This window comes from Chiloscyllium plagiosum, chromosome 14, assembly GCF_004010195.1.
Source record: "Chiloscyllium plagiosum isolate BGI_BamShark_2017 chromosome 14, ASM401019v2, whole genome shotgun sequence".
NCBI lineage: Eukaryota > Metazoa > Chordata > Chondrichthyes > Orectolobiformes > Hemiscylliidae > Chiloscyllium > Chiloscyllium plagiosum.
Genome location: NC_057723.1, coordinates 25,808,532 through 25,822,244, shown reverse-complemented (window position 1 = coordinate 25,822,244; position 13,713 = coordinate 25,808,532). Strand labels below are relative to the sequence as shown.

At 42.7% G+C, this 13,713-nt stretch overlaps 1 protein-coding gene across 1 annotated transcript in view; it reads right to left on the bottom strand.

Annotated features, from left to right (window-relative positions):
- Positions 1 to 7,440: 7,440 nt before the first annotated feature.
- The window catches only part of LOC122556566 (solute carrier family 22 member 5-like), a 113,575-nt gene continuing 107,302 nt past the window's right edge, over positions 7,441 to 13,713 (bottom strand). The window contains exons 9-10 of the mRNA XM_043703379.1: positions 13,466 to 13,601; positions 7,441 to 9,165 (exon numbers count right to left, since the gene is read on the bottom strand). Of these exons, the coding sequence (XP_043559314.1) occupies positions 9,066 to 9,165; positions 13,466 to 13,601 (236 nt within the window). The 3' untranslated portion in view covers positions 7,441 to 9,065. The remainder of the gene's footprint in view (positions 9,166 to 13,465; positions 13,602 to 13,713) is intronic.

The window sequence follows — 13,713 nt, the reverse complement described above, 5'->3', positions numbered from 1 at the left end:
AACCACAAGGGATGAACTCAGATTTCTCCAGTTTCCTCATTTCCCCTCCTCCCACCTTGTCTCAGTCAAATCCCTCGAACTCAGCACCGCCTTCCTAACCTGCAATCTTCTTCCTGACCTCTCCGCCCCCACCCCCACTCTGGCCTATCACCCTCACCTTGACCTCCTTCCACCTATCGCATTTCCAACGTCCCTCCCCCAAGTCCCTCATCCCTACCTTTTATCTTAGCCTGCTCTTTGGGTGCTGCCTGACCTGCTGCGCTTTTCCAGCAATACATTTTCAGCTCTGATCTCCAGCATCTGCAGTCCTCACTTTTTCCTAATCTAAAAAAAACCTACTTCTTTAGTTGATTTATATTACAGGAGGATGCTTAAAATTATTCAGGCCTCAGATATGTGGAAGTGTTTGTTGCAGAATAACAGCTCTTTGCTGTGACTGTAAACAAGGAAACTGCAAATCGGGCCTTGGAGGCACTGGGGGATGGGATGTGGTGAAAAGACAGGAATCTTAAAGACATTGTCTCACAGTATCTAATGACCCATCAGGAAATGCACATTCAGAGATCTGAAGAGAGTGCAGGATCAGTGAGGCTCCACAGAGTTGATTTATTTTCTAGGTTCATGCAGAAAGTGCCAGACTGTAACTTGGATTCTGTAGCTCAGTTTGACTGGATAGGAGAAGTGAAGAATAGAATATTATAGGAAAAGGTCTTGAATCCTGTTGTTTACAGTTGACTTTAATGGCAAAGCTATAAAAATGCACCCCTGGCCTTGAGATTTTGTGCTATGTGGGTGGTACATGTGTTTCACTGTAAATTCTAGCTGCACAATTTTCCAGAATTAGTTAACATTATGTTAATTGTCCAATGTTATTAAACAATGAATGTATGCAGCTTGTAAATTTTCTGCAAATTATTCCAAAATTCATACTTGTCCCTGAATTGATTTCGTTGATTGAGGTTTTTTCATATCTGAACAGCCGTAGCTAGCTTTAAGCGAGAAGAACCAGGATCAAGTCTCACTTCCCTGAAAATGTGACATTACATGTTTAAACAAGTTTAGTAAAAAAAATCTTAAAATTTCTCTCAAATCATATTAACATGCATGAGAATGTAAAAATGAACAAAAATCTAAATAACTTGCTCAACTTATTTCTTAAAAAAAGACCCAGGCCCCACCTATAAGCACATGATGTATGAAATTTAAACATGAAGTTATTAAAATATTTATGTGCATTAGTTACACCAGTTAGAAACATGGAAGTTTTGCAATTTCATTTCATTCTAAAGGAAAAAGAATGCACTCGAAGATATATCCTTTCTTGTCATTTAATGTTATACTTTTGTAGCAAGACATTAAAAAGGTACTATTTTTGTCAATTTATATTCAAGGCTATTGTTTAAAATCAATCCAGCCTAAGATACATGGAATCTTTTGTTGCCAAGTAACAGCTCTTTGTTGTGACTGTAAACAAGGAAAACTGCAAATAGGGCCTTGGAGGGACTTGGGGGGATGGGGCGTGGTGAAAGGACAGGAATCTTAAAGACATTGTCTCACAGTTATCTAGTGACCCTCAGGAAATGCCTTTTCAGAGATCTGAAGAGAATGCAGGATCAGTGAGGCTTCAAACAGTTGACTGTGTGGTGTCACAGTTTAAGGATACTGGGTTGGCTATTTAGGACTGAGATGAGAAGAAATTTCTTCACCCAGAGAGTGGCGAGCCTGTGGAATTCTCTGCCACAGAAAGCAGTTGAGGCTAAATGTTTTCACTGATTTAGATATAGTTCTTAAGCCTAAAAGGGTCAAAGGGTATGGAGAGAAAGTGGGAAGCAGGGTACTGAGTTGGATGATCAGCTATAATCATATTGAATGGTGGAGCAGACTCAAAGAGCTGATTGGTCTATTTCTGTTCCTATTTTCCATGTCTCTATATACTACAATCTCGTAATCTTTTTCAAAATATGATTAAAGGAATCACAATTGAACTTAGTGAGCATTCATTAATTGTATGATCTTATGTGCAGACTTAAGAAACATTAGCAATGATTGTTAAATGCTGCTATAAAGTTGATATAATACTTGATCATTGAATTAATTAGAAATGAAATTCAATGATTATGATGATTGAACTTTGCGCCTGTACGCAAAGGAAAAGGCAGCTGACCTTGTTGTTTACAGACTTTGCTTGTAAATGTGATTAAATCCAGTGAATCATTTGGAGGAAACAAAAATAAACAATGCTGGAGACACTCAGCGAGTCTTGCAACATCTGTGAAGAGAAAGTTGAAACTTTATTGCTGGAACAGCACAGCAGGTCAGGCAGCATCCAGGGAACAGGAGATTCGACGTTTCGGGCACAGGCCCTTCTTCAGGAAGAAGGGCCTGTGCCCGAAACGTCGAATCTCCTGTTCCCTGGATGCTGCCTGACCTGCTGTGCTGTTCCAGCAATAAAGTTTCAACTTTGATCTCCAGCATCTGCAGACTCACTTTCTCCTCTGTGAAGAGAAAACAAAGTTAATGTTTCCAGCCCTGTAACCCTTCTTTGGAACTTCAGAATTAGACTGTTTTGGAGGATTTGATGCCATAAGGTCCAGTGAGGTTTCTTGTGTATTTTACTAGAATTATCTCATTACTTAACCTCTGCACCCCTTTGGCATCACTCAAGTCCGTTTCCCGTTCTATTTTACCACATGCCCTGCCCAGAACAACTCACCAGTCAGTGGCTATCTGCTAAAACACCAGCATTCCTTGAGCCCAAATGGACCATTGAAAACAAACATACTTACTGCTTATGCTCTTTCCCATGCAAATGGTCCTGTTTGGTGGCTTCACCAGGTCGACACCTCATTTTCAGGTATGCCTGGTGTTGCTCCTGAGATGCCCTCCTGCACCCTCCATTGAACCATCTCTTGATGGTAATGGCCAAGTGGGGAATAAACTCAAAAAGACTCATCCCTACAGCTCCTGTAACAAGGAGCCCTAAAGACTCACAACCCTCTCACAGAAGAAATACCTCTTCATCTCAGTTTTAATTGGTGCCCCTTTATTCTGAGACTTCGCATTCTGGTGCTAAGCTCTCCCCTGAGGGAAACATTCTCTCAGCATTTACTCTGTCATGCCCCTTAAGAATCCTACATGCTTCAATTAGACCACTTCTCATTCTTCTAACTCATGGAGTGGGGTTTGTGCATGGAACTAACAACATCAGTTCCAATCAAGGGAGGCAATGTGTTCACGTGCCTTTGTGTATTGTTGATATCTTTAGCCATCCTCATGACAAACTGGGATGTTTGGAAACCTACATGCACAAAAGTAGAGTGGTGCCGGAAAAGCACAGCAGGTCAGGCAGCATCTGAGTTGCTGCCTGACCTGCTGTGCTTTTCCAGCACCACTCTAATCTAAACTCTGATTTCCAGCATTTGCAGACCTCACTTTTGCCTGCACAAAAGTAGAGCTGTGCACAAAGTGTTTTCAAGCAGGGCTATACCAGGAAGGTGCCAGCTTTAGAGAGGGTCAATGCTGCAGAGTACAGGCCTTTGCGCTAGACCTTTCAGGGGCATACGAACCATGTTTTTTCGATAGCAAAGCCTTCTGATCTGAGTGTCCTAAAATCCTCTCCCTCACAGATTGATTCGCTTACCCTGTCCCCTCAGGGTGATTATAGTTATTCTCTTCCCATTGCAGACTTTGATTTCCATTACAATGGAAGATGATGCTAAGCAGTCCTCCTCCAACCTCAGCCTGACCATGTCGGTGAACCCCTGAATATCCATATCCCCTTCCTAGTAGCCCACTCTGTCAACTTCATAAAATTCACACTTCCCAATGTCTCCAGCCAACCCCTTTACATTTGCCAGTTCCAGCCTAACATGCCCAGCCAGACTCTGGCAAATGAGGTGACCATGTTTGGTGTCCTCATTCATTCCCCTCCCCAACCCTCAGTGAAGCCACAGGGCTGCTGATCATTGGCAAACTCCCTCCCTCAGTACAGCTGTCCTGAGCATGCTTTACATTATCACCTCCTTTACAACTGCACTGCACCCAGAGTTTGCAGCACTTCGAACTGAAGACTAACACACTGAGGCCCTTTGCGTTGGCGATGGCTACTATTTCACCCTCACTCTGCTTTCCCATGGCCCCTCAGTTTCTGATGATGGGCCCAATGAACTGAATGCGAGCAGATCCCTCCACTAATGTGACCAAACAGTCTCAGGCAAGATGTGCCCAGACCACTGACTGATATCTATATATCCCGTCAGCCACACTCAGCCTATCCCTTGGACTGGCTGTTTAACAAGGCCAACAGAATGACCGTGAGTCACTCCGTCTAATGCAGAGTCACGGATATCTGACTATGGCCAGTCACCTGCACCAGGTTGGGAGGATGCCCTTACCATGCTGTCACCCTCTGTCTGCTGGGTGCCTCCATGCATGTCATTGAGGACCACTCCACTCAGGGTTGGATGGATGGCTGCCGGCGTGCTGTAGTGTGTTTACCATGTAAACTACTTGAACCTGTGATGGTAGATCAAACTAGCACAGTACCAAACTGGAAGAGGTGCACCCCCTACACTGAGGACAGCAGCTACAGGACAAGCTCCATGGTTGTGTGACCACGTGAATTGGCATGCCATGGCATATCAAGTCAAAACAGGAATGCTGTGAACAAACAGCTAGGTGCTAAGTATGTAATTGCTAAGAGAGCAAATATCCCTGAGATGTAGTCTTGTCCAGACAGTGAGCTGGGTACCCATCCCTGTGTGCAAGGTTTCCCCTCTGTCATCTTTCAATACAGGTTGCTATTGCATCCTATAATGTAAATGAGTGTTCCCAGATTGCTCTGCCAGTTCAGAGTATGAGTGCCAGGATCATTTGGAATCGGCTGACTGATGTCGGATGCCAATGTCCATGGAGGAGGAAGTTCAGAAGTCACAGGGCACCAGGTTATAGTCCAACAGGTTTATTTGAAATCACAAGCTTTCAGAGTGCTGCTCCTTTGCCAAGTGAAGTGAAGATATACTTCACCTGAAGAAGAATCAGTACACCAAAAGTGTAATTTCAAATGGACCTGTTGGATTATAACCTTGTGTCCTATGGCATATGACCTTTTTCACCCCCGTCCAACACCGGCACCTCCACAACATGGAGGAGCAGTGAGTGCAGCTAGCGCCGGAGTCTTTTGCCCTGAGCTACAGTTTGGTTACAGGCAACATGGAGGTGGTTCAGAGCAAGTGGTGAGCTGAACCCACCAGATACACCTTCCAGTTTTCTAGTTGGGTTTTCCTGACATCAAGCTCATTTGGAGAGTTTGGATAACCCTGCCAGGACCCTCTGACTGATGGGTAACTCCATGGACTTCATTGAGATCGACAGCCTTTTGGGTTAGATACATGGCTACCAGCTTGCTGCATGCACACTGTGTGTTTAACAGGTCTTCATTCCTATCTATTGGCATGCTGTCTCTGTCTATATTGAAAAGCTTGCCACAATGCTTGTAAAAAGCATAAAATGTCAAGTGAGATGATTGTGAGATACTGACATGGGTCTCACTGAACTTCTGTCACCCACTTCTGTGACACATCTCACTACAATCCATGTTGCGCAGATCCCTATAACATTGCACTGACAGTTTCTCAGAGGCAATTAGATTGAGAGCCAGTGTACCAGATGTAATAAACAGAGTACTTTTTGGTTAATAATCACCAAGCAGATTAATTCTGAAGTCACAACTGGTGAAAGGATTGAAGCTTGTTGTGGAAAGTTAGGAGACTTTTCAAATTTTAAATATAAGGCCATCTATTTGCTGAGGATATATAAAAGTGGCGTTGTGTTAAGCGATTACTGGGGCAGCACAGTGGCTAGCACTGCTGCCTCACAGCACCAGAGTACCAGGTTCGATTTCAGCCTCAGGTGACTGTGTGGAGTTTGCACATTCTCCCCGTGTCTGCGTGGGTTTCCTCCGGGTGCTCTGGTTTCCTCCCACAGTCCAAAAATGTGCAGGTCAGGTGAATTGGCCATGTTAAATTGCCCCATAGTGTTAAGTGCATTAGTCAGAGGGAAATGGATCTGGGTGGGTTACTCTTCGGAGGGCTGGTTGGGCCGAAGGGCCTGTTTCCACACTGTAGGGATTCTAATCTAATCTTTTAGTCTTAGAGATGTACAGCTTGGAAACAGACCCTTCGGTCCTACCTGTCCATGCCGACCAGATATCCCAACCCAATCTAGTCCCACCTGCCAGCACCCGGCCCATATCCCTCCAAATCCTTCCTATTCATATACCCATGCAAATGCCTCTTAAATGTTGCAATTGTACCAGCCTCCACCACATCCTCTGGCAGCTCATTCCATACACGTACCACCCTCTGTGTGAAAAAGTTGCCCCTTAGGTCTCTTTTATATCTTTCCCCTTGTCTGTTCAGTATTGTCAGTCAATGTTTTTATCTTAGTTTGTGACAGTACATGTCTTAAAACCTAAGAAACCAATGCAATTACATTGCAATTTCCTGGGAAATTTATGTTTTTTTTTAAGAAAAGTATTGGTCTGAATGGGGATCCTGACACTGCAACAATCGAGACTCTTCTGAATCTGCACCGTGACAGACCAGCATAGCAAGTGAACAGCAAACAAAAACCTCTGGTCTATTAAGCTGACGCTGGCATCAGGCTTATCCATTCTCACTAGCAGCTGGGATTTCTCTGTGTCTGTGTAGATTTCCTCCGGGTGCTCCGGTTTCCTCCCACAATCCAAAAATATGCAGGTTAGGTGAATTGGCCATGATAAATTGTCCATAGTGTTAGGTGAAGGGGTAAATGTAGGGATATGGGTCTGGGTCCGTTGCTTCGGCGGGTCAGTGTGGATTGTTGGGCCGAAGGGCCTGTTTCCACACTGTCAGTGTTTAGTGCTGAGATGAATGGGTTATTTATTGGCTTTTGAGTGAAATTGATTTAACTTGATTGGTAAAGTTGGGTTGAAATGTTTGTTTTATTTTAGAACCTTTCATTTGATCTCAATGTGGTTGTCAAGAGGGTGTAGTGATGGGCAGTAATGGGAGAAAGGTATGTGGCTATTAGTGAATTCTGGATTAGTGGTGCTGGAAAAGCACAGCAGTTCAGGCAGCATCCGAGGAGCCGAAGGGCTTTTGCCCGAAACGTCGATTTTATTGCTCCTCGGACTGCCTGAACTGCTGTGCTTTTCCAGCACCACTAATCCAGAATCTGGTTTCCAGCATCTGCAGTCATTGTTTTTACTTTTTTTTAGCTATTAGTGAATTGGATTGTGGTCACTCAGTTATCATCTCAATTTACTTTTGTATAATAGTGAGACCAGTTTCATAAATGAAGTGAGATAGCTCACAAGATATAGGAGTTTCAATAAATTCTATTTTAAAAACTTGCATCTAAATCATGTAAAGAATGATGCTCCATTTCAGGCTTTACTCACACTTATTAACCCAATGGTAGATTTAATAATTGTGTTTCCTAACAAGATGAATAACCGTAATTTTGTGATTAAACAGCAAAATAATAGTTTCAGGAAAACAATTAAATAGTTGTATAAAACTGATTTGACCACCATCAATGATTGTATTTAGAATTCACAAAGAAATTGTGATTGTAGACATAGGTCTAAATCTCATCCTGTAGCATAATTTCTGTTCAATAAAACATACAGTTAGTAGTCTGCATCATTTGTAAAGTAATCTCTAAATTTCCATCCAAAATAGATGAAATTAGAATATGTCTTCTAAAACACAATTCTCAACTACATATCATTAACCACAAATGCATCATTTCCTTTACTCTATAGTTTGTTATGATATTATTTCTATCTTCTCTTCCTCCATTTGTCTATATTGTACCATTTAACAGACAATTCTGACACCAAATTTCGGATCTCATGCCAGTGTTAATGTTAAATCTAACCTGATGATTTATTTTCCACATAATACCAACAGTGGTTTCTTGTGGTGTAGTGGTGATGTCCCTGTCCCTAAGCTGGGAGCCCTGCGTTCAAGCCCCATCTGCTTCAGAGGTGTAGAAATAACATCCCTCAACAGGTTGACTAGAAACTATCTATAATGCTAGTAGTGGGAGTTGGGTTCAAGTTGACAAGCAGGAATAGATCATAGAATCAACTGAAAGTAGTAATATTGCTGCTCCTGTTTGGTTCATGGCATTTGGCAAAAATGCTCCTGGATAAGAAACCAAGAGAGAATATGCCCATATCGGGTCAATTTTTAGTTCTGTGGCCTGATAGTAGTGATGGATTGAAAATGGGGCTGGTAGCCTACCATCCTATTGACAGAAATGAATAGATTGGGAGATATTTTGAAAAGAGCTGGGTGTTCCCAGTGAAACGCTCCTATCTAAATACAAAATAGAAATCCAAACAATACATCAGCCATTTTAATTTGGAATTGATGGGGTCATGTGCTGTGCAGTTCCATACAAATTGGAAGTTGATGCATTCCAGTTCCACTAAGTCTGCTAATATTTTAGCTTGGTGCAGAGGAGCAGAAATACTCTTTCAGGTTTATTACAAATAAGTTAAAACTGCTCACATCCTGGGATTGTGGCCCAACTCCCGTCACTTTTTTCACAACCCAGAGAGTTCAATGTTAATGTGCCTCAATCTGGTAAAATGTATTGGGTTGGTCTCTGGTGCCCCATATTAGCATTGGCAGGATTCTAATGAGGTCATAACTTCAGAGTTGCAGCCATTTCTTCACTGCAGATACGGGCAACTGGCCAGCCAGTGCATTCCATTGATGTGTTGTCCAAACGTCAAAACTGACTCCACAAAACACTGTTTGTCCATCTGTAGCACAATATTTTGTGTTACACAAAAATACACTGTTGGTTCCAAATGAAAGTGAGAAAAATGTAAGAAACATAAAATGATACAGCATCCTGTTGATCTGAGTATTTGATAGCGGTCCCTGAGTATCTTGATTGCATTGCTAAATGTATTTCAATAGGAAATCATGTTAGTCCGTGATATAAACTGGAAAGAGATAATTGTTGGTCCACTTCTCCATGTCTGATGATCTGTGGCAAGGGCTGGGTTAAATTTCCTCCTTTTTACTGACCACCATATTAGTTTCTCCAGTTGTTCCATTTTTATAAAAACGGTAGTGGTATTTGTGAGTGCTTCCACATTTCAGCCTGCAATTGAATTGTAAAACAAGTCATAAATAATGCACATTAACTAAATATTTCCTGTCATGCTCTGCTTGCTAGATACACACCAGACTGATTTGTTTCACTACTCTGAAAAGGTTTAGTGTCAGTTGATCGGATAAGGGAGTTTGTTGATTTACCAATGCACTTTACAACTGATTACAAATAACAAAAGATAGTGAAATGTCGGGGAAGATAGAAGTATAAATTTTGTACTTGTGAGATTGGCACCTTTCAATCAAGCTCAGAATGATTGCAGGAATCAATCTCATCTCACTGGGCCGACCACAAGCAAAAAATATATACAGTACATGCAACACTAAATGCACAAATGAACTGGAAAATGAATTAGAATTAAGATACATCAGGCTGATACATGTATTAGTCATATTTTCATGGTTAGAGCCATGAATATTTTTGAATTAAGTAATGAAGGAATTATGCACAGTACCCATTTCCTGTTAGAATGTATAACATCCTTTGTTTTACAATCAAATCGGCTGGTAACTTCTGATAACAAAACCTACAGCTCAGGGATGATGATTTCACTGCCATATTTGTGTGGTGCTAAATGTTTCTCAGAAACTCTGGTGGAAATGCTGCCAGTAATCACAATGATCTCTCAAGTGCCAATCCCTTTAAGAATCTGTTCAAGAACTAAACATTTTAACTCCTGGTTATTGCTTCAAGCAACATGGAAGTATAGTAATAAGATGCAAAATGTACTGTTGTCCCTTTTCTGTGAACACTATCAATTATTAAAAAAACTCATTATAATTATAATAAAGAAACAGTACTTTTCACATCCTCAAGTGCTTTACAGACAATGAAGTCCATTCATTGCTTTATTTTTTGAATGGAGGAAATGTTAGTTTACACAAAGCATACTCCAACTAGAAGGAAGTGAGGACGGCAGATTATAGAGCCCCACCCCCTCCCATTTATCTCTCAGCCCCCTTTGGCTTCCCCAATATTCCTGATGAAGGGCTTATGCCTGAACCATCGACTCTTCAGCTCCTCAGACCTGCTGTGCTTTTCCAGTGCCACACTCTTATAGTCCAACTAGAGACAAGGTGGTAATGACTAGCTAATCAATTGCCCACAGCATAGAATTGCATACCCACATCCCATGAATGAATAAAACTTATGTGGAATTCAAGTGATCCTCAACCACTATCTTGGGCACAGAACTCTGTCACTAGAGAAGGCATGTCAAACACTAATATGTTGATAAGAGTTAAAAGAAGGTAGGTCCCAGAGGCTCAGTTTTTCTATGAACCTATCCTATTCCCTTTTCATTCTCTCTTCACTTTAAAACTGAATAACCCCACCTTTCCTAATGCCATGGCCAAACATGTCGATCCACTCAAGGATAGATTTCCTGTTTGTGTCTCCAGTGTTCTCAGTCAGATCCACCAATGTCAAGCTGCTCTTCTTCTCTGACCACTGCCTCCTGCTGACTGACTGTCACCTACAGGATGACTCGCTGGCCAACAAAGGAACATGGAAGTTCAACATGAAACTGTTGACCCCCAGAAGACATTGAGGAGTTCAAATGGGATTATACAAGTTGGAGAATCATGGGGCCCCTCTTTAAGTCTTCAGTGGTCTGGTGGAAAACAATCAAGGGGAACATCAAGAGGTTCTTCATCCTCAAAGATATTCAAAAGATGAGAGAGAAAGAGACAGGGGAAAACTGTCCAAACTTCTCTCTCTTGTCCACAAGTGGATGAGGGGGTATATTAGAAATTGGTGAGCAATTTCACTCTTGAATGTGGACTACAAAGTCCTGTCTAAGGTTACCACCAACTGCATCAGGTCTGCTCTGGGTGATTCACCCCAACCAAACCTGTGCTGTACCAGGCAGGATGATCTCTGACAGTCTCGCACTTCTCAGGTATACAATCACCTACGTGTAGTACAGGGTCATGGACACCTGATTCATCAGCCTGGATCAGAAGGCCTTTGACAGGATATTATCGCCTACACGTGGAATGAACTCTGGAAAATGGGTTTTGGGGATGGTATCCGCAATTGGATCTGACTGCTCTACACCTACATCGTTAGTGCAGTCTCAATCAGTGGGAGGGAATCAGAATTTAGATCCTGATCAGATCTGGAGTCAGGCAGGGCTGCCTTCTCTCTACTGCCTTGTTTGTGTTTTGTATAGAGTCTTTGCCAAGTCCATCAGGAAGGATGTGAGACTGAGAGGTCTGACTATGTCAGGCTGTGGAAGCCTACAGGTCAAAGCCTCCCTGTGCATTGATGATTTTTTTTTTGCTCGGATCTGCTGTCATTGTGCAGAATCATGAGCAACTGCAACCAGTTCAAACTGGCCTCAGAACCAAAGTAAATCAAGGCAAAAGCGAGACAGTGTTCTTTGGAAGCAGGACTGGCTGATCCTTTCTCCCCTTCACCATCAGTTTAGATTACCTAAAGTTTCTAGGAAAATGGTTTGGAGGGGTCGAGGCATGTGTAAAAACGTGGGAGGATGTTCTGCAAAGGTGGGGCAGAAACTGGGCAAATAGGAGCACTGCTCCCTCTCCATTGCGGGTAAACCCTGGTCATCAGGTTGGGAACTACACTCGGTGTAGCTGGATGTGGTAAAAACAATGACTGCAGATGCTGGAAACCAGATTCTGGATTAGTGGTGCTGGAAGAGCACAGCAGTTCAGGCAGCATCCAAGGAGCAGTGAAATCGACGTTTCGGGCAAAAGCCCTTCATCAGGAATAAAGGCAGAGAGCCTGAAGCGTGGAGAGATGGTGCAAGCCTCGATGTGGTGCAAGTCTGGCCCATTCCCCAAGCCTGTGCCTCTGCAGTGACCCGAGCCATCTTCCACTTCATCTGGAGGTCAAAGATGGACTGTGTCCACAGGGACACCAGGTACAAAGCCCTGGATAAGAGGGGAAGGATTGATCTAATGCTGCCCTCATCCTGATGGCCACCTTTGTGTGCAGCCACATCAAGCTGTGTGTAGATTCTTGGTATGCAAACACCAAGTGTCACGAAATACTGAAGTTCTATCCATCCCCAGATTATAAAGAATGGGCCTGACCTTGGTGCCATGGAAGGTTCCAAGTAATTGGACTGTTATGTATCACCCGGCCTTTATGGAAAAATATACAAAGGAAAATACCTTTCACCACAAGGCCATCAGCAGTGGTCAGCACAAAGTGTCCTTAAGATACTGTAGGAAAGGAAGAGGATAGATCCTTTCAGATGGTTCCCTGAGCAGACTGTCAAAGTCATTTGGCAGAATGCCTCATAACTAGAACTTTCCAACAAGCACCTAGATGTCGCTTGGCTGGTGGTGAGGACACCACCTGTCAAATCCTTCACATATGCCCGGACTCTCCATGCTACTGCACACAGCCCTCAGAGCAGCTGTGGGGATGTTGAGACCATCACACGTCCCCTTCAGTAATGTGCCTTTGTAAAATAAGTCCGGAGAGAGATGCAGTGGTTTTTGTTGAGGTTTGTCCTGATCAGCTCCGTGACGCAGAACTCTGAGCTCTACAAGTTGTTCCCCAGGATGTGCACCGTGACAAATATCAACAGTGCCTGGAGGACCATCTGGTGAAAGATGCTTTTTGGTCTGACCAAAACCTGCGGAGTTGCAGTGTAAAGCGTTGTATCGACTGAGTGCTATAGACTGGCACATTCCAAGGTCCAGGACTACATACTGTGGGATGCACCAAAGCTTGGGGCATCTGTCACCAGGGCGCAGTGGGGAAAGACCACTGTCCAAGCTCCTTTCTGCCGAAGTACAACGGGAGTCCGTTCAGTTATGAGACATTCTTCTTGCCTCCAAATGTAAGTAAATAGTGTCCTGCACGAGTAGAAAATGCCTTTGATTGCAACTGCAGGGAATGTCAAATTCCAATTTATTTTTATCTGCAAAGACTGCACAGAAGAACTGTTTTAATATCTCATGTAATAAAGTTTTGTTTTGCGAATAAAGTATATTTTCATTTGGGGAAAAACACATTTCCTGGTGTCAATGTTCATCAATGTTGGAATAACTACCAGTGATCTTTGCAACTCTCTTTCCAAGTACCCTTAGCTCTCTGATCTTCTCCTATTTAAAATAAACCGCAATTTGCCAACCCTCCCAACTCTCCTAGAAAGGAGGGCCATTTGCTCCTTTACCCCCCCGTCCTCAGGAAGCACATTTGGACATGATCTTCCCGAAAAGCATCTTATAAAGGTAATTTGTTCAGGACAGAAAGCTGAGGAAAAGAATGAATTAAGGGTTTAGATTTTCCTGATATTATATAAACATACCTTTTTATTTTCTGCATCTGGTCAATGGTTTCTGGGAGAGGAATGTTGATGGTTTCAGGCAGAAGCAAGACAAGAATTGCTGAAAACACTGTCAAGGTCCCCATCAGAATATATGGCAGAAATTCATGATAAATTCCTGTGAAAATATGGAGCATAAAGTCTCATAGCACATCAATAAGTCATAGACATCACATATTTCACAGGCATTGAGGTCAAAGAATCACTTTTAATTTGTAGTTTCAATGTAG